The following is a 19,512-nucleotide window of genomic DNA, read 5'->3' on the forward strand; positions in this document are numbered from 1 at the left end:
CAGCAGACAGAGAATATACATGGAAGTGTGACCCTGGCCTAAAGGTACCATTACACTAAACGATTTACCAACGATCACGACCAGCGATATGACCTGGCCTTGATCGTTGGTAAGTCGTTGTGTGGTCGCTGGGGAGCTGTCACACAGACAGCTCTCTCCAGCGACCAACGATCAGGGGAAAGTCTTTGGCATCGTTGAAACTATCTTCAACGATGCCGAAGTCCCCGGGTAACCAGGGTTGTCTGTCACGTTCCCCGGCGTCAGCTTCCCGCACTGACTGTGTCAGCGCCGGCCGGCCGTAAAGCAGAGCACAGCAGTGACATCACCGCTGTGCTCTGCTTTACGGCCGGCGCTGACACAGTTAGTGCGGGAAGCTGATGCCGGGGGACGTGACAGACAACGGAATGTGAGTATGTACTGTTTTTTTTTTTACTTTTACAATGGTAACCAGGGTAAATATCGGGTTACTAAGCGCGGCCCTGCGCTTAGTAACCCGATATTTACCCTGGTTACCAGTGAACACATCGTTGGATCGGCGTCACACACGCCAATTCAGCGATGACAGCGGGTGATCAGTGACCAAAAAAGGTCCTGATCATTCCCAGGGACCAACGATCTCCCAGCAGGGGCCTGATCGTTGGTCGCTGTCACGCATAACGATTTCGTTAACGATATCGTTGCTACGTCACAAAAAGCAACAATATCGTTAACGAAATCGTTATGAGTGAAGGTACCTTAAGAGCATCTCACAAATCTGTTAATCTGCCATTGTTGCAGCAGACAAAGGAAATGTCTCCAACAGATTAAAGAAAAGTTAAAAGGATTTCCGTGATGGGCTTTCAGCTACAGCTTGCTAGCCAATGTTTATGATGATGTCACAAAATGACGCAGTAAACTAGAGAAGTTTACGATCATCAGTATGTCCTGATTTTAGATTTAGGTTAGAGTATTTATTTTCTATAAGATTTAAAGACAAACTGTCAGCATGGGTTTGTAATGTAAAAAAACATGTATGTAATGGAGGTATTACACAGATTAAATTGATACCTTTGGTGAAGAAATCTGCATTGTTGCTTCTTTAAAAAGGAAGCTGTCAGCAAGATTGTGCAAAGTAACCTACAGAGAGTGTCAGGTTGGTGTGCTTATACTGATTAAAATGATGAAATCCATCTTGTGGTTGTTGTTTAACCCCTTCACCCTGAAACCTGTTTTCAACTTCCTGACCAGGCCATTTTTTTCAATTCTGACCACTGTCACTTTATGAGGTCATAACTCTGAAACACTTCAACGGATCCTGGTCATTCTGAGTTTGTTTTCTCGTGACTAGTGTTGAGCGATACCGTCCGATACTTGAAAGTATCGGTATCGGATAGTATCGGCCGATACCCGAAAAGTATCGGATATCGCCGATACCGATATCCGATACCAATACAAGTCAATGGGACACCAAGTATCAGAAGGTATCCTGATGGTTCCCAGGGTCTGAAGGAGAGGAAGCTCTCCTTCAGGCCCTGGGATCCATATTAATGTGTAAAATAAAGAATTAAAATAAAAAATATTGATATATTCACCTCTCCGGCCCCTGGACATCATCGCGGGTAACCGGCAGGCTTCTTTGTTTAAAATGAGCGCATTTAGGACCTGAGAATGACGTCGCGGCTTCTGATTGGTCGCGTGCCGCTCATGTGACCGCCACGCGACCAATCAGAAGCCGCGACGTCATTCGCAGGTCCTAAATTCCTAGAATGAGGAGTGTAGTGCCTGAGAATGACGTCGCGGCCGATACCCGATACTTGCGGTATCGGAATGCTCAACACTACTCGTGACATATCGTAATTTATGATTGTGGTAAAATTTCTTCGATTTGTCTTGCGCTTATTTGTGAAAAAAAAATGGAAATTTGGCGAAAATTTTGAAAATTTTGCAATTTTTGAACCTTGAATTTTTATGCCCTTAAATCAGAGAGATATGTCACAAAATTAGTTCATAAATAACATTTCCCACATGTGTATTATACATCACAAATTTGGAACCAAAATATGTTTTGGTCAGGAACTTATAAGGGTTAAAATATGACCTGCAATTTTTCATTTTTTCAATAAAATTTAGGAAACCATACTTTTTAGGGACCACCTCACACTTGAAGTTACTTTGAGGGGTCTATATAAGAAAAACTACCCAAAAGTGACACCATTCCTAAAACTGCATCCCTCAAGGTACTTAGAACCACATTCAAGAAGTTTATTAACCCTACGGGTGCTTCACAGGAGCTGAAGCAATGTGGAAGGAAAAAATGAACATTTAACTTTTTAGTCACAAAAATGATCATTCGGCATCAATTTGTTTATTTCCACAAGGGTAAAAGGAGAAAATCGTCCACTAACATTGTTGAACAATTTCTCCTGAATATGCTGATACCCCATATGTGGGGGAAAACCACTGTTTGGGCGTACATCAGGGCTCGGAAGGGAAGGAGCAGCTTTTGACTTTTTGAATGCAAAATTGGCTGGAATTGAGAGTGGACGCCATGTTGCATTTGAAGAGCCCCTGATGTGCCTAAACATTGGAAAACCCCCACAAGTGACCCCATTTTGGAAACTAGACCCTTTAACAAACTTATATAGCTGAGTGGTGAGCACTTTGAGCCCCCAGGTGCTTCACAGAAGTTTATTATATAGAGCCATGAAAAAAAAAATCTAATTTTTGCCACGAAAATGATCTTTTAGCAGCGATTTTTTATTTTCACAAGTGTAAAAGGAGAAAATGGTCCACTGTCATTGTTGAGCAATTTCTGCTGAATATGCCGATACCCCATATGTGGGGGAAAACCACTGTTGGTCGCACAGCAGGGCTCGGAAGGGAAGGAGCGCCTTTTGACTTTTTGAATGCAAAATTGGCTGGAATTGAGAGTGGACGACATGCTGCGTTTGAAGAGCCACTGATGTGCCTAATCATAGGAAAAACCCCACAAGTGACCCCATTTTGGAAACTAGACCCTTTATTGAACTTATGTAGCTGTGTGGTGAGCACTTTGAACCCCAAGTGCTTCACAAAAGTTTATAATGTAAAGCCGTGAAAAAAAATCACATTTTTGCCACAAAAATGATTTTTAGCAATGATTTTTTTTATTTTCACAAGTGTAAAAGGAGAAAATGGTCCACTAATATTGTTGAGCAATTTCTCCTGAATACGCCGATACCCCATAAGTGGGGGAAAACCACTATTTGGGCGCACAGCAGGGCTCGGAAGTTTACGCAGTTTAGCGATCAGGTTAATGCATTTTTTAATTGATAGATCGGGCGATTCTGAACGTGGCGATACCAAATATGTGTAGATTTGATTTTTTTTATTGATTTATTTTGATTGGGGCGAAAGGGGGGTGATTTAAACTTTTATATTTTTTTGATTTTTTTCACATTTTATTTTACTTTTTTTTTTTACTTTTGCCATGCTTCAATAGCCTCCATGGGAGGCTAGAAGCAGGCACAGCACGATCGCCTCTGCTACATAGCAGCGATCTGCTGATCGCTGCTATGTAGCAGAAATGGAGGTGTGCTGTGAGCGCCGACCACAGGGTGGTGCTCACAGCCACCGGTGATCAGTAACCATAGCGGTCTCTAGGACCTTTATGGTTACCATCCTGACGCATCGCCGACCCCCGATCATGTGACGGGGGTCGGCGATGATGTCATTTCCGGCCGCCCGGCTGGAAGTGGTAGTTAAATGCCGCTGTCTGCGTTTGACAGCAGCATTTAACTAGTTAATAGCGGCGGGTGAATCGCGATTTCACCCACCGCTATTGCGGGCACATGTCAGCTGTTCAAAACAGCTGACATGTCCCGGGCTTTTTGCCACAAAAATGATTTTTAGCAATGATTTTTTTTATTTTCACAAGTGTAAAAGGAGAAAATGGTCCACTAATATTGTTGAGCAATTTCTCCTGAATACGCCGATACCCCATAAGTGGGGGAAAACCACTATTTGGGCGCACAGCAGGGCTCGGAAGTTTACGCAGTTTAGCGATCAGGTTAATGCATTTTTTAATTGATAGATCGGGCGATTCTGAACGTGGCGATACCAAATATGTGTAGATTTGATTTTTTTTATTGATTTATTTTGATTGGGGCGAAAGGGGGGTGATTTAAACTTTTATATTTTTTTGATTTTTTTCACATTTTATTTTACTTTTTTTTTTTACTTTTGCCATGCTTCAATAGCCTCCATGGGAGGCTAGAAGCAGGCACAGCACGATCGCCTCTGCTACATAGCAGCGATCTGCTGATCGCTGCTATGTAGCAGAAATGGAGGTGTGCTGTGAGCGCCGACCACAGGGTGGTGCTCACAGCCACCGGTGATCAGTAACCATAGCGGTCTCTAGGACCTCTATGGTTACCATCCTGACGCATCGCCGACCCCCGATCATGTGACGGGGGTCGGCGATGATGTCATTTCCGGCCGCCCGGCTGGAAGTGGTAGTTAAATGCCGCTGTCTGCGTTTGACAGCAGCATTTAACTAGTTAATTGCGGCGGGTGAATCGCGATTTCACCAACCGCTATTGCGGGCACATGTCAGCTGTTCAAAACAGCTGACATGTCCCGGGCTTTTTGCCACAAAAATGATTTTTAGCAATGATTTTTTTTATTTTCACAAGTGTAAAAGGAGAAAATGGTCCACTAATATTGTTGAGCAATTTCTCCTGAATACGCCGATACCCCATAAGTGGGGGAAAACCACTATTTGGGCGCACAGCAGGGCTCGGAAGTTTACGCAGTTTAGCGATCAGGTTAATGCTTTTTTTTATTGATAGATCGGGCGATTCTGAACGTGGCGATACCAAATATGTGTAGATTTGATTTTTTTTTATTGATTTATTTTGATTGGGGCGAAAGGGGGGTGATTTAAACTTTTATATTTTTTTGATTTTTTTCACATTTTATTTTACTTTTTTTTTTTTACTTTTGCCATGCTTCAATAGCCTCCATGGGAGGCTAGAAGCAGGCACAGCACGATCGCCTCTGCTACATAGCAGCGATCTGCTGATCGCTGCTATGTAGCAGAAATGGAGGTGTGCTGTGAGCGCCGACCACAGGGTGGTGCTCACAGCCACCGGTGATCAGTAACCATAGCGGTCTCTAGGACCTCTATGGTTACCATCCTGACGCATCGCCGACCCCCGATCATGTGACGGGGGTCGGCGATGATGTCATTTCCGGCCGCCCGGCTGGAAGTGGTAGTTAAATGCCGCTGTCTGCGTTTGACAGCGGCATTTAACTAGTTAATAGCGGCGGGTGAATCGCGATTTCACCCACCGCTATTGCGGGCACATGTCAGCTGTTCAAAACAGCTGACATGTCCCGGCTTTGATGCGGGCTCACCGCGGAGCCCTGCATCAAAGCAGGGGAGCTGACATCGGACGTACTATACCGTCCGATATCAGTAAGGGGTTAATGCAAAGGCCAGGTTTCTCAGGGCAGGTTTCGCAATGGTAAATTGTGTCCTTTCGGATTCCCGTCTTGGAGCATATTCTGCACCGTTTTTGTGATCGTCCTGTCCTCGCTGTTTGGGGAACCTGTCCTGGGAAATGTTGACCTGGGACAATACGGGCACTATCAGATTCAGAAGTACTAGGGCCCTCACCTCCCTGAGTGCCAAACATTAGGGCCTTGATGTCTTCCTCCTGAAACTGAAGGAAGGTCACCGTATTGCCTGCTGATCGGGACAGCACAAAAGCATTGTACAATGCCATCTGTTAAATGTGCACGGCCAATTTTTTGTACCATACTTTGGCTTTTCACATGGCACTGTATGGTTGGAGGACCTGATCTGAAAGATCGACACCCCCCCATGTACCGATTGTAATCCAAGATACAATCTGGCTTTCAGACTTGTGCAGTGGTCCCACGAACAGTGACAAAGGGTGCTGTTGTCATGGTATATGGTAGTAAGGATAAGGACATCCCTTTTGCACTTATACTTGAACACCAGCATGTTGTCGCTGCATTGGGCTCTGCTTTCCCCTTTTTTCAGTATTTGCCCAATTAGCGGCTTTGGGAGGCCTCGCTGATGTTTTTGCACGGTGCCACATGCAGCTGTACCTTTGGCAGAAAGGGTCTTGAAAAGTGGGATGCTGGTGTAAAAGTTGTCAATGTAGAGGTGATAACCCTTATCCAGCAGTGGGTGCAGCAATTCTCACACAATTTTCCCACTCACCCCCAGGATGGGGGGCATTCAGGGGGGTTAATTTGGGTGTCCTTCCCCTTGTAGGCCCTAAATCTGTGGGTGTACCCTGAGGTACTCTTGCACAGTTTGTACAGCTTTACTTCGTACCTGGACCTCTTACTGGGCAGGTATTGTTGGAATTTTAGCCTCCCTTTGAAATGAGCGAGAGATTCATCAATAGCGATGTCCCTCTGGGGTATGTACGCCTCAGCAAATCTTCTGCTGAAGTGTTCAACCACTGGCCAAATTTCATATAGACGATCAAAGTTAGGATCATCTCGGGGAGGACACTGCCCATTATCACTATAATGCAAATATCTTTGGATCCCTCCAAATCGTGTCCTTGTCATGGCCATGCAGAATACCGGTGTACTGTAGAGAATATCAGCACTCCAGTTCTGATGAATCTCTGTTTTTTTATTATGCCCATAAGCAGCACAATTCCCCAAAATGTCATCATCTCTGCTGCATTTACGGGGGTCCATCTGGTGTATGATGACATGGAATTTTGGGTAAAAAATTGCTGGGCATACAGGTTCGTCTGGGCAACGATAAGATTTATTATTTCCTCACTGAAAAAGAATTTGAAGAAGTCAATTTCAGTGAGGCCAGTGGTGTCAAACTGAATTCCGGAGCTGCTGCTGAAATCCGTAATGAGGGGCTGAAAATTTTCGGGGGGTGCAATCCATACGGGATCGATTGCTGCAGGAGTTGCCTGGGTCCAAGGGCGCCTTGTTGGGGGTCCTTCCTCACCAGGTGAGGAGGATGAGGATGAGGAGGAATAGAGGAATGTGGGATCTTCCTCACTGGCTGTATCCGTGTCGGATGCAAGGATGGCTTAAGCCTCCTCTGGTGAATAGTGCCTTGTTGACAAATGGGCCATGTGTATGTAAGTGGTGCTTTTACACGTGTACTGTGTGGGGCATGTGTATAGGGTACTCTTTATTATAACAAAACAGAGAAAAAAGAAGTAGAGAGGTAAATTGTCGAAGAAAAAATGTAAAGAAAAATCAGATTTATAAAAAAAAAGCTTGTATTAAAAAAAAACAGACGTTCACTACACTAATGCCCTCCCTATAAATTTATCCGACGAAAATTATTTTTTACAAAAGAAAAACGGACGTCACCAACAATGTGGCGTACGCTCCTCTAATGCACTCACTAAAAAGTTAATCAACGTAACTAATTCTTTTTTTTACAAAAGAAAAACGGACGTTCCAACAATGTGACGTACGCTCCCCTAATACATTTTTATGCAAGAAAAAAAAAAGCTACCTCCCTACCTATAAAACTACTCTGTACTTTTTTTTTCTAAAACAAGATTGGTCGTCACTAACGCTGTGACACTGGCTGTACTAACACGCTACCACTAAAACTACGCTGTACAATTTTTTTTTCTCTAAAAGAAGATCTGTCATCACTAACGATGTGACAGCGGCTACGCTACCTTGCTATATCTAAAACTATGCTGCACTAACTATTATTATTTTTTTCTAAAAAATCTTGGACGTCGCTTAGACTGCGAAGTCCGCTACACTAACTAGCTAAAAAAGAAAAATTCCTGTGGCGCAGTCGCTGATCAGCAGCGATACTGATCAAGAGCTGCGGACACAGGAAGAGCACAAATGCTCTGCGCGTGACGCCGCACACAGTAAAAAAAAGCACAAAAAAGTGCGCTAAAAATTCAATTGGTCGGGGGGACGTCACCAAACACTGATGCCGGCTACACTACTTTGCTATGTCTAAAACTACACTATACTAACTACGATTATTTTTTTCTAAATAAACTTGGACATCGCTTAGACTGCGAAATCCGCTACACTAACTAGCTAATGAAGAAAAATTATCGTGGCGCAGTCTCTGTTCAGCAGCGATACTGATCAAAGCGCTGCAGACACAGGAAGAGCACGAATGCTCTGCGCAGGACGCCGCGCACAGGAAAAAAAGCGCAAAAAAGTGCGCGAAAAGATCAATTGGAGGGAGGAGAGGAAGGGGGGTACCAGAACAGGGAGGGAGGATGGGAAAGGGGACGTCTAACACTGACGCTGGCTATGGTACTTTGCTGAGCCTGAAACTACACTGTACTAACTACGATTATTATTTTTTCTAAAAAAAAAATCAGATTTCGCTCAGACTGCGAAGTCCGCTACGCTAACTAGCTAAAAAAAGAAAAAGTCCTGTGGAGCAATCTCTGATCAGAAGCGATACTGTCCAAAGCGCTGCAGACACAGGAAGTGCACGAATTCTCTGCGCGTGACGCCGCACACAGAAAAAAAAAGCACAAAAAAGTGCGCTAAAAATTCAATTGGTCGGGGGGACGTCACCAAACACTGATGCCGGCTACACTACTTTGCTATGTCTAAAACTACACTATACTAACTACGATTATTTTTTTCTAAAAAAACTTGGACATCGCTTAGACTGCGAAATCCGCTACACTAACTAGCTAATGAAGAAAAATTATCGTGGCGCAGTCTCTGTTCAGCAGCGATACTGATCAAAGCGCTGCAGACACAGGAAGAGCACGAATGCTCTGCGCAGGACGCCGCGCACAGGAAAAAAAGCGCAAAAAAGTGCGCGAAAAGATCAATTGGAGGGAGGAGAGGAAGGGGGGTACCAGAACAGGGAGGGAGGATGGGAAAGGGGACGTCTAACACTGACGCTGGCTATGGTACTTTGCTGAGCCTGAAACTACACTGTACTAACTACGATTATTATTTTTTCTAAAAAAAAAATCAGATTTCGCTCAGACTGCGAAGTCCGCTACGCTAACTAGCTAAAAAAAGAAAAAGTCCTGTGGAGCAATCTCTAATCAGAAGCGATACTGTCCAAAGCGCTGCAGACACAGGAAGTGCACGAATTCTCTGCGCGTGACGCCGCACACAGAAAAAAAAAGCACAAAAAAGTGCGCTAAAAATTCAATTGGTCGGGGGGACGTCACCAAACACTGATGCCGGCTACACTACTTTGCTATGTCTAAAACTACACTATACTAACTACGATTATTTTTTTCTAAAAAAACTTGGTTATCGCTTAGACTGCGAAATCCGCTACACTAACTAGCTAATGAAGAAAAATTATCGTGGCGCAGTCTCTGTTCAGCAGCGATACTGATCAAAGCGCTGCAGACACAGGAAGAGCACGAATGCTCTGCGCAGGACGCCGCGCACAGGAAAAAAAGCGCAAAAAAGTGCACAAAAAGATCAATTGGAGGGAGGAGAGGAAGGGGGGTACCAGAACAGGGAGGGAGGATGGGAAAGGGGACGTCTAACACTGACGCTGGCTATGGTACTTTGCTGAGCCTGAAACTACACTGTACTAACTACGATTATTATTTTTTCTAAAAAAAAAATCAGATTTCGCTCAGACTGCGAAGTCCGCTACGCTAACTAGCTAAAAAAAGAAAAAGTCCTGTGGAGCAATCTCTGATCAGAAGCGATACTGACCAAAGCGCTGCAGACACAGGAAGAGCACGAATGCTCTGCGCAGGAAACCGCGCACAGGAAAAAAAGCACAAAAAAGTGCACAAAAAAAATCAATTGGAGGGAGGGGGAGGGAGGGTACTGGAACAGGGAGGGGGGATGAGAAAGGGGACGTCAAACACTGACGCTGGCTACACGCCTGAAACTACACTGTACTAACTACGATTATTATTTTTTCTAAAAAAAATTAAAATCGGACTTCACTCAGACTGTGAAGGTCACTACACTAACTAGCTAAAACAAGAAAAAGTCCTGTGGCACAGTCTCTGATCAGCAACTATACTGATCAAAGTGCTGCAGACACAGGAAGAGCATGAATGCTGTGCGCGGGACGCCGTGCACAGGAAAAAAAATCACAAAAAAGTGCGCAAAAAAATCAATAGGAGGGAGGAGAGGGAGGGGGAGGGAGGTACTGGAACACCCCAGTTACCGCAGGACCCGGCTACCCTAAAGGTATATACCGCTATACAATTTGTATCAGTCCCAGCTTGTTATTTGCACACGTCTGTTTCAGCACAGGCTTAGCTCATTCACAGCAGTAGTTTGCACATTGCATCCTCTTGATACAATTTAGTTTTTTTCTGCACCTGGCACCTTATATTAGTCACTGTGGATCCTTTTATATATATTATGGTTTTTATATTATGGGTTAATGAGAGTGGCTATTTGTATATTCATGTATGAGTTTTTACACAAGGGATTTTTTTACACTGTTTTCCAGTTGGGACGCATTGTGCAGTATTGGGTTTGCCGGTATTCTACTATATGTAGAAGTCCTGTGCTACGCACAGATTTATTGTTTTTATATGATTTTTTACTATATTATGTACTGTCATCAATTATAATTTAATAAAGATATATTTTGATATTTATCCTGATTTGGGTACTTTCTGGTGTTTCCATATAGAGAGTGATTTCTGTACTTTTATTCAGTGGAGCTGTATGAGGGCATGGAATTTTTGTTGGCTGGAGAGCTGATGTTTTTATTGATGCCTTTTTGTGGTAGACACAACAACATTTTTTAATTGCATTTTTTGCAGAGTTGCAATTATAAAGCTTCAGTCATTCTCTTTATTGCATTTACTGATCAAGTAGTTAATTTACTATTTTGAGAGATAAGACTTTTATAGAGGCAGAAGCACAAAATGTTTACTTTTAATTTCTTTATATTTACTGTAGGAAAAGTATAAAATTCTTAAATATATTTTTACTTTATTCTATACTAGCTGAAGAGCCCGGCGTTGCCTGGGCATAGTAAATATCTGTGGTTAGTTATAGCACCTCACTTCTCTTATTTTCCCATCACGCCTCTCATTTTCCCAATCACATCTTTCATTTTCCCCCTCACATCTCTCATATTCTCCCTCACACCCCTCATTTTCTCCCTCACTCCTCTCATTCCCCCCTAACACTTGTCATTTCAACCTCACATCTGTCATTTTCTGATCACTCCACTATTTTTCCTCACTCCTCTCATTTTGCACTCACACCTTTTTATTTTCACCTCACACCTCTCATTTTCACCTCATCACCTCAGTATATATATATGTTTGTCATCTCCCTTATATATAGTATACATCTGTATGTCATCTCCTGTATATAGTATGTACCTGTATGTCATCTCCCCTGTATATAGTATATACCTGCTGTGTGTCATCTCCCCTATATATAGTATATACCTGAATGTCATCTCCTTCTATATATAGTATATACCTGTATGTCATCTCCTCCTGTATATAGTATATACCTGTGTGTCATCTCCCCTGTATATAGTATATATCTGTGTGTCATCTCCTCCTGTATATAGTATATACCTGCATGTCATCTTCTATATATAGCATATACCTGTATGTCATCTCCTCCTGTTTACAGTATATACCTGTAGGTCATCTGCTCCTGTATATAGTATATACCTGTGTGTCATCTCCTCCTGTATATAGTATATACCTGTATGTCATCTCCTCCTGTATATATATGTACCTGTATGTCATCTCCTCCTCTATATAGTATATACCTGTGTGTCATCTCTCCTGTATATAGTATATACCTGTGTGTCATCTCCCCTGTATATAGTATATACCTGTGTGTCATCTCCTGTATATAGTATATACCTGTGTGTCATCTCTCCTGTATATAGTATATACCTGTGTGTCATCTCCTCCTGTATATAGTATATATCTGTGTCATCTCCTCCTGTATTAGACCTCGTTCACATGTTATTTGCTCAGTATTTTTACCTCAGTATTTGTAAGCTAAATTGGCAGCCTGATAAATCCCCAGCCAACAGGAAGCCCTCCCCCTGGCAGTATATATTAGCTCACACATACACATAATAGACAGGTCATGTGACTGACAGCTGCCGTATTTCCTATATGGTACATTTGTTGTAGTTTGTCTGCTTATTAATCAGATTTTTATTTTTGAAGGATAATACCAGACTTGTGTGTGTTTTAGGGCGAGTTTCGTTTGTCAAGTTGTGTGTGTTGAGTTGCGTGTGGCGACATGCATGTAGCGACTTTTGTGAGATGAGTTTTGTGTGGCAACATGCGTGTAGCAACTTTTTGTGTGTCGAGTTGCATGTGACAGGTTAGTGTAGCAAGTTGTGTGCAGCAAGTTTTGCGCATGGCGAGTTTTGCGCGTGGCGAGTTTTATGTGTGGTGCCTTTTGAGTATGTGCAAGTTTTGTGTGAGGCAACTTTTGCATGTGTTGCAACTTTTGTGCATGTGGCAATTTTTCCACGTGTGCAAGTTTTGCGTGTGGCGAGTTTTCCATGAGGTGAGTTTTGCACTTGTGGCGAGTTTTGCAAGAGCCTAGTTTTTGCATGTGGCGAGTTCTGCGCGTGGCGAGTTTTGAGTGGCGAGTTTTGTGTTTCGACTTTTATGTGGCGAGGTTGGTGTATTTGTGGTGAAATGTGTGCTGAGGGTAGTATGTTTTCAAGCACGTGGTAGTGTGTGGCGCATTTTGTGTGTGTTCATATCCCTGTGTGTGGTGAGTATCCCATGTCGGGGCCCCACCTTAGCAACTGTACGGTATATACTCTTTGGCGCCATCGCTCTCATTCTTTAACTCCCCTTTGTTCACATCTGGCAGCTGTCAATTTGCCTCCTACACTTTTCCTTTAATTTTTTCCCATTATGTAGATAGAGGCAAAATGGTTTGGTGAATTTGAAAGCGCGGGGTTAAAATTTCACCTCACAACATAGCCTATGACGCTCTCGGGGACCAGACGTGTGACTGTGCAAAATTTTGTGGCTGTAGCTGCGACGCCTCCGACACTTTTCCTTTCACTTTTTCCCCATTATGTAGATAGGGGCAAAATTGTTTGGTGAATTGGAACGCGCGGGGTTAAAATTTCGCCTCACAACATAGCCTATGACGCTCTCGGGGTCCAGACGTGTGACTGTGCAAAATTTTGTGGCTGTAGCTGCGATGGTGCAGATGCCAATCCCGGACATACACACACACACACACACACACACATTCAGCTTTATATATTAGATTTTATAACATTTTGTTTTAGTTTATCTGTTAATTACTCTAGGGGACTTTAAATGGTGTCTGTAATCCCCAAACTGCATATTAAATGGGCTATATGATGTTGTAGGAGACTCAGCTCCTATGACAACTATACTAGCACTGTATCATTTACTGGTACAATGCCTGAGAAAATAACTTTACATTTATATGCAAATGAAGCGCTATGGTGCAACCTTGGTGTGGTTAACAGTTTGGTGCGCCGTTATGTCTCCTAATTTGCATATTGTGGCCCTTTCCCTGATTCTAATTGACAGTGCTTTCCTCCTAGAGCTGTCTGAATACTGTCGGCTGTGTGCGGCCACACGCGTTCTCGTCCCTGTCTCCTTTCTTTTGATGCTGCTCTCTAGGTGTATTAGTGCAGGGAACAGCATCAAAAAAAGGAGACAGGGAGGCGAATACAGGAGGAAGGACACACTCTGGCAGCATTCTGACAGGGCTTGCTCTGGGAAGTCAGCACTATCAATCATAAGCTGAGAAAGGGCCCCAATATTCAAATGAGGAGATGTAAATTTTCACTAAATGCTTGGCCACACCAAGGGTGTACCAAAGTCTTATAATACTGTATAGTACAATTAAAATTTATTTTGGGGGTGACAGGCTCGCTTTAACCAGTGATTGTCCAATCACATATACAATGTAATACAATACAACAATATTTCACCATACGGTATATATAAGAAATCACAGTCTCCTATGAACGTAAGACACCGGCTGGTCTTCACTGGAATACCATCATGGCTGGCACAGAGGTCTTCAGTAGACACCCGACTGCCATATCGCATTAAGAAATGGAACATCTGGCAAGCCGAAAGAGCACTGTAAGTGCTGATGTCAGAGAGCAACATTTTAGTGGTAACAACTCCACCTGCTGCTATTAGAGAGTCTGATTGTATGCATAGTAATTGTCTGCTGGTAATGACGCAACTCAGCTCCTGAGCTTGCATGAAAGAAGAGGGCCCAACATATAATGTAATGGTGTGTCATATATTGGTAAGGGGATATAACCTGTGAGCAAATGTCTTAAACTTACAGTACATAGCAATTTTAAGTTAAGATTTGTTCTACCTATTTTTGATAATACACATGTCTAAGTTGGAGGTAATCTGGGAATGTCCATAACAGATAACCAATTTTATAAAGTGAAATGTATACTTCTACTGATACTATATGTCACATGTAAGCAAAAGAAAATGTGACTTACCTTCAGCAATGTTTTTATATAATATTATAATAATGGTTAAATATTTTCTATATTTTAAATTTTTAGCTTCTCCTGAAACACCTCTACCTTCTCCCCCTCAAGGCTCAGGACAAGAACATTATAAGATATCTACAAACCATGCAACAGTTATCACACATCAGTCTATCTTGAAACAAAAGCCATGATGTCACGTTTTGTGTACAACAAAAGTTGCCTGGACGTTCATGGACACTGCCAGTTTGACCTTAATTTTGAACTAGGACTCATGATGACACCTGAGTAAATGTCCAAGAAACAAAATATTTGTCATGTATATCTTATAAACTTTACATTATCAGTGCATATACTAATACAATATTTATGTGTTGAAAATCATAGATTACCAGACATGGGAATATATGGTAATATTGGTACTATTTGTTCTTCATGAAAAATATTGCCAAACATTGACAAATACTTTGCATGTGACATAAGTTATATTCATGTCTTAAAATGTGCTGATTCTGTGCTGTACCGCAAAAGCGATCTTAGACTTGTCCTGGTTTTTTAGATCACAGTAACCAATCAGTCAAAATTTCATTGAAGTCGTTGAGTTTCATCAAGGCTTTCCTTAACCATGCCTTAGCCATGTATCCTAAAGAAACACTCCCATCCAAATTGTTATCCGCTTAATATAATGCAATTATTGTATTTTTTGATACGGTGTACCTACAATTGCTTATTTTGCCTTTCTACCCAGCTATTTTTTCTCTTCTCCATTAGGTTCTTGACATCACATGATTAAAAACGGACTAGCTTAATCCCTGTAAGCTCTATGTAGAAATATGAGGTCCATTTTTCCTGTATGAGTCAGAAGTAAATAAAAAAGTCCCTGGCAGGAGGGAGCAGCTGGGTCAGGAGTTGAAGAGGGGAAAGATTGTTGTATGGAAAAAAATCATTCTGTTTCTACAGTGCAGAGAAAAGAGAAGAATTAGGCTACTTTCCCACTAGCGTCGGAATTCGGCCCATCGCATTGCGTCAGGCCGAGATTCCAACGCTAGCGTTGTTAGCGCCACACAACGGGTGCAGCGGATGCATTTCTCCGGCGCATCCGCTGCCCCATTGTGAGGTGCGGGGAGGTGGGGGCGGAGTTCCGGCCGCGCATGCGCGGTCGGAAAAAGCGGTGCGTCTGGAGCAAAAAGCGTTACATTTAACGTTTTTTGCTCCCGACGGTCCGCCACAACACGGCGCAACAGTCGCACGACGGTTGCGACGTATGACAATACGTCGCAATGCGTCGGTAATGTTACTCTATGGGGCAAAAACGCATCTTGCAAACAATTTTGCAGGATGCGTTTTTGCCCTAAACGATGCATTACGACGTATTAAAAAAAACGCCAGTGTGAAAGTACCCTTAGCTGGGTAGAAGAGAAAAATGGAAAATTGTAAGCACAAAGTGCCAAAGAATATGATGATCGCAATATACTAAGAGGATAAAAACTTTGATGGGAGGAGTGCTTCTTTAATACCCTAGAAAATGCAGAGGTAGAGAGGTTTTTTATTGCATCCTCTAATATATAACACCTGTATGTTGGTGGTAGGGGACATTTCCTTCCAGACCCTCCTCATCTACAACCCTGCTTTGAAGCATACAAGTTTACTTCTGCCAGTAGAAATATTACCACTTGAGTGATGCATATTGTTCTGTCATTTTTTCTTTTATGTATATGCATTTATTGCAATAGCTATTATTATTTTTATTTTATTTGTTATTATTGTATAATAAAGTCAATAATTAGATTTGCAATTGTGGTTCCCACTGGATGAAAAAAGACTTTCACTCAATGAAAATAAATGTTTACAGTACGCTTGTACATTTGACACTGTGATACTATTTAATTTTTCACATATTCTCTTTTTTCAAAGCTTGTTTACTTGTATAAAATAGCAGCAAAATATAAAATAAAAAGATACAGCAGATAAAAGTTGGAATAAAGCTACTATTTCTATCTTCTAAGCAGATATTCCATTTTAATAAACTGTCAGTTATAAAACCTTTAATAGTGCTTAATTATTTTATACTTAATAAAGAACTTTTGAATCATATTGTTTCCATGTCTCTTATTTGTACATATTTTTATATTACAGTCTATTTCCATTTTTGATTGATTAGCAGCTATAAAACATAAATTTAGGAATTAACTTGAATGTTAATGAAAATTCTTGCACAATGGTAGTCCTGAAGCTACACCTACCTTAATGACATGTCATATTCTATCAATATGCAGCAATATTATAATGTGGTGAAACTTTTTTAGATTGTTGCATGTCAGTTGCACTAGAGAAACATAAATTGAGGTATAAAGTGAATATAGAGGGAATTTACTGACACATCATTTCATACACCGCTCACAGCACTTTGGAGTAGAATGCAACATATGTTTTACAAGTCATTAGCCGCTACATTTTCTTTTTTACATTTTTGTACAACTATGCGGCAGGAAAGCAAATACTAGCCTGCTACGAGCAGGTATAGATTAAAGTTTAAATTAACACTAAAATCAGTGTAAAATGAAGAAGACGCAACTTTTTGCTTTGATAAAACTTGCAACAAAATTTGTGATTTTTTTCGCTAAATATCTTACTTAATAGATTTATCCAACACAGTTTCAATTTAAAGATGAGCAAATCTGCCAAAATTCTACTCACCAGGCTAGTCAGAATATTGCGTATAAATTCAAATTCCGTTGAATTTATTCAATACAAAATGAATTACAGGTAAAAGCCATTGTATGCTTTACAATCTCCTCCCTCATTTCTGTCTATCAGCCTAACAGACCACTGCGCTCTGCAAATGACTTTCGGCTAACCTCTGCACTAATCCGTACCTCCCACTCCCGACTCCAAGACTTCTCCCGTGCTGCGCCAATCCTCTGGAATGCTCTACCCCAAGATATTAGGACCATCCATAATTTGCATAGTTTTAGGCGCTCGCTCAAAACACATTTGTTCAGAGCGGCCTATCACGTTCCCTAATCAAAGTTATGTTATGTTTGTGTGTGTAGCCCATTCACTATCCCCATCTATTCCCCAACCCCTGAAGATGGCTGGACCATGATTGTAAATACATCATTGTAAATACACACCTGTACTTTGTATCTCCCCCACCTCATTGTAGATTGTAAGCTCTCACGAGCAGGGTCGTCTTATTTTGCTTTAATTATTGTATTGTTAACGTTGTTACTTATGACTTTTGTGTTTGAAACTGTTAAACTGTAAAGCGCTGCGGAATATGTTGGCGCTATATAAATAAAGATTATTATTATTATTATTACAACAAACCTGTTAGCAGGATTTTGCTCAGTAAACTACAGACACTGTCAGGTTGGTGCTCTTAAAATGATACCTTGGTTGATAAAATCCATCTTGTGGTTGTTGTTTAATCTTTATTTGCAGTTTTCAGTTATTGAGGTTCTGGTGCTTCAGGGCAGCCTGAATGTGGCTTTATGTGGTGCTCTGTTCACATATTAATCCTTATGGGCTTATGACAGGTTACTGATGCTTCAGATCTGCCTCCTATTTTACATAATGAATATAATATTGTTGGCTTAGAAAAAAAAATTTACTTCAGCAAAATGGCATTAGAGGCCCATGCGCAGTAGCATCTTTCGCATAACGCATGTAATATTGTTGGCTTATAAAAAAATAACATCAGCAAAATGGCTCCAGCTACTGTGCAATCCCAAAATGGTGCCAGTGGTAGTGCATGTGCAGTTGCAAGTATTACGCAAGTGCTGATGCTCATACCATTTTGCTGGAGAAAAATAATTGGCTGCAGCAAAATGGCAGCGGTGGCACTTGGGCAGTAGCATCAGTCGGCAAATGTTAGATGCTAGTATGTATGAGCTGCCTGCCGCCAGCGCCATTTTGCTGAAGTTAATTTTTTTGTGATGATGAAAGATCAGTGAACTGTCATAAGCCCATAAGAAGGAATGTGTGAATATGAGTACCACATAAAGACCTGCCAACAGGCTGCCCCGAAGCACAGGAATCTCATGAACTAAAACTGCAAAAAAAGGTTAAACAACAACAACCACATGACAGATTTCATCAACCAAGGTGATAGGGCTGGTCAACACTTCGCGTAAATATTAAGGTAGAATAGGTGCATTCGCAGCCCGGGGTCCACTTTGTAGGAGTGGAACCTGCTGCTACTAAATGGCAGCACTATATGGCGGCACTGCACCTGAATAGACACGGGTTCCGTCACCCGGCCTGCACAGAGTCGCCGGGATTAAACAAGACGCTGTGCCCTGTTAACCTCACAGGGGATCAAAGCTCATAAATGGAGCAAGTAGCGTACAGTGGTCGTACAGTCAGCAACAGCACTCAAACAACTCCGCTCCGGATGTGCTGGAATTCTAGTGGCTATACGCCAGACCTGAATTCATATGCTCCAACGCCTCTCTGGAGGTGCCGGAATTCTAGTGGCTATACGCCAACCCTGAATTCATACACACAGACTCCTCTCCGGAGGGGCCGGAATTCTAACAGCTTACAGCCGACCCTGAGCACATGCTGACAAAGACCACGAGGTAGCTAAGCTCATACACACATGAACATAGGTTGATACTAGCGCATGGCCTTTTATAGAGGAAGCTCTCCAGAACCTTCCTAGTGGTCCAATTGGAACTGCTTCAGGACCTGAGCATGTGACCCCCGACCTCCAATGAGAGGACATCCCTTGGGCATGCTCAGTAGCAGAAAAGCAGGACTTAGTCCCAGGAGCATCTGCTCGCCGCTGACAGTGCTGGTTACAATGGCTGAGCCTGGAAGATCAGCAGTAACCAAGCACACAGTATCTGACTGAGCCAGACGCTGGGACCGACATCTCCGCTGAGCAGGCTCCACTGCAGCTGAAGAAGAATGAGAGACCACAGCGGAGGTGGCTCGAGATTCCCCCTGTGCAGTGGTGGGAACTCGACACCTAACACAAGGTGTCATTAATTCAGTTCAACAGCACCAACCTTACCGTGTGTGTAGTTTACTAAGCAAAACTCTGCTGACAGATTCGCTTTAAGGTCTCTCCAAAC

At 42.2% G+C, this 19,512-nt stretch overlaps 1 protein-coding gene across 3 annotated transcripts in view; it reads left to right on the forward strand.

Annotated features, from left to right (window-relative positions):
• The window catches only part of HNF4G (hepatocyte nuclear factor 4 gamma), a 264,222-nt gene extending 247,699 nt beyond the window's left edge, over positions 1–16,523 (forward strand). For 2 of the 3 annotated variants that reach the window (XM_069731504.1, XM_069731502.1), the window contains exon 10: positions 14,507–16,523. In XM_069731504.1, the coding sequence (XP_069587605.1) occupies positions 14,507–14,625 (119 nt within the window). In that variant the 3' untranslated portion in view covers positions 14,626–16,523. The remainder of the gene's footprint in view (positions 1–14,506) is intronic. The other variant, XM_069731503.1, reaches the window with a different exon arrangement.
• Positions 16,524–19,512: the final 2,989 nt, after the last annotated feature.

This window comes from Ranitomeya imitator, chromosome 6 (assembly GCF_032444005.1).
Source record: "Ranitomeya imitator isolate aRanImi1 chromosome 6, aRanImi1.pri, whole genome shotgun sequence".
In the NCBI taxonomy this organism is placed as follows: domain Eukaryota; kingdom Metazoa; phylum Chordata; class Amphibia; order Anura; family Dendrobatidae; genus Ranitomeya; species Ranitomeya imitator.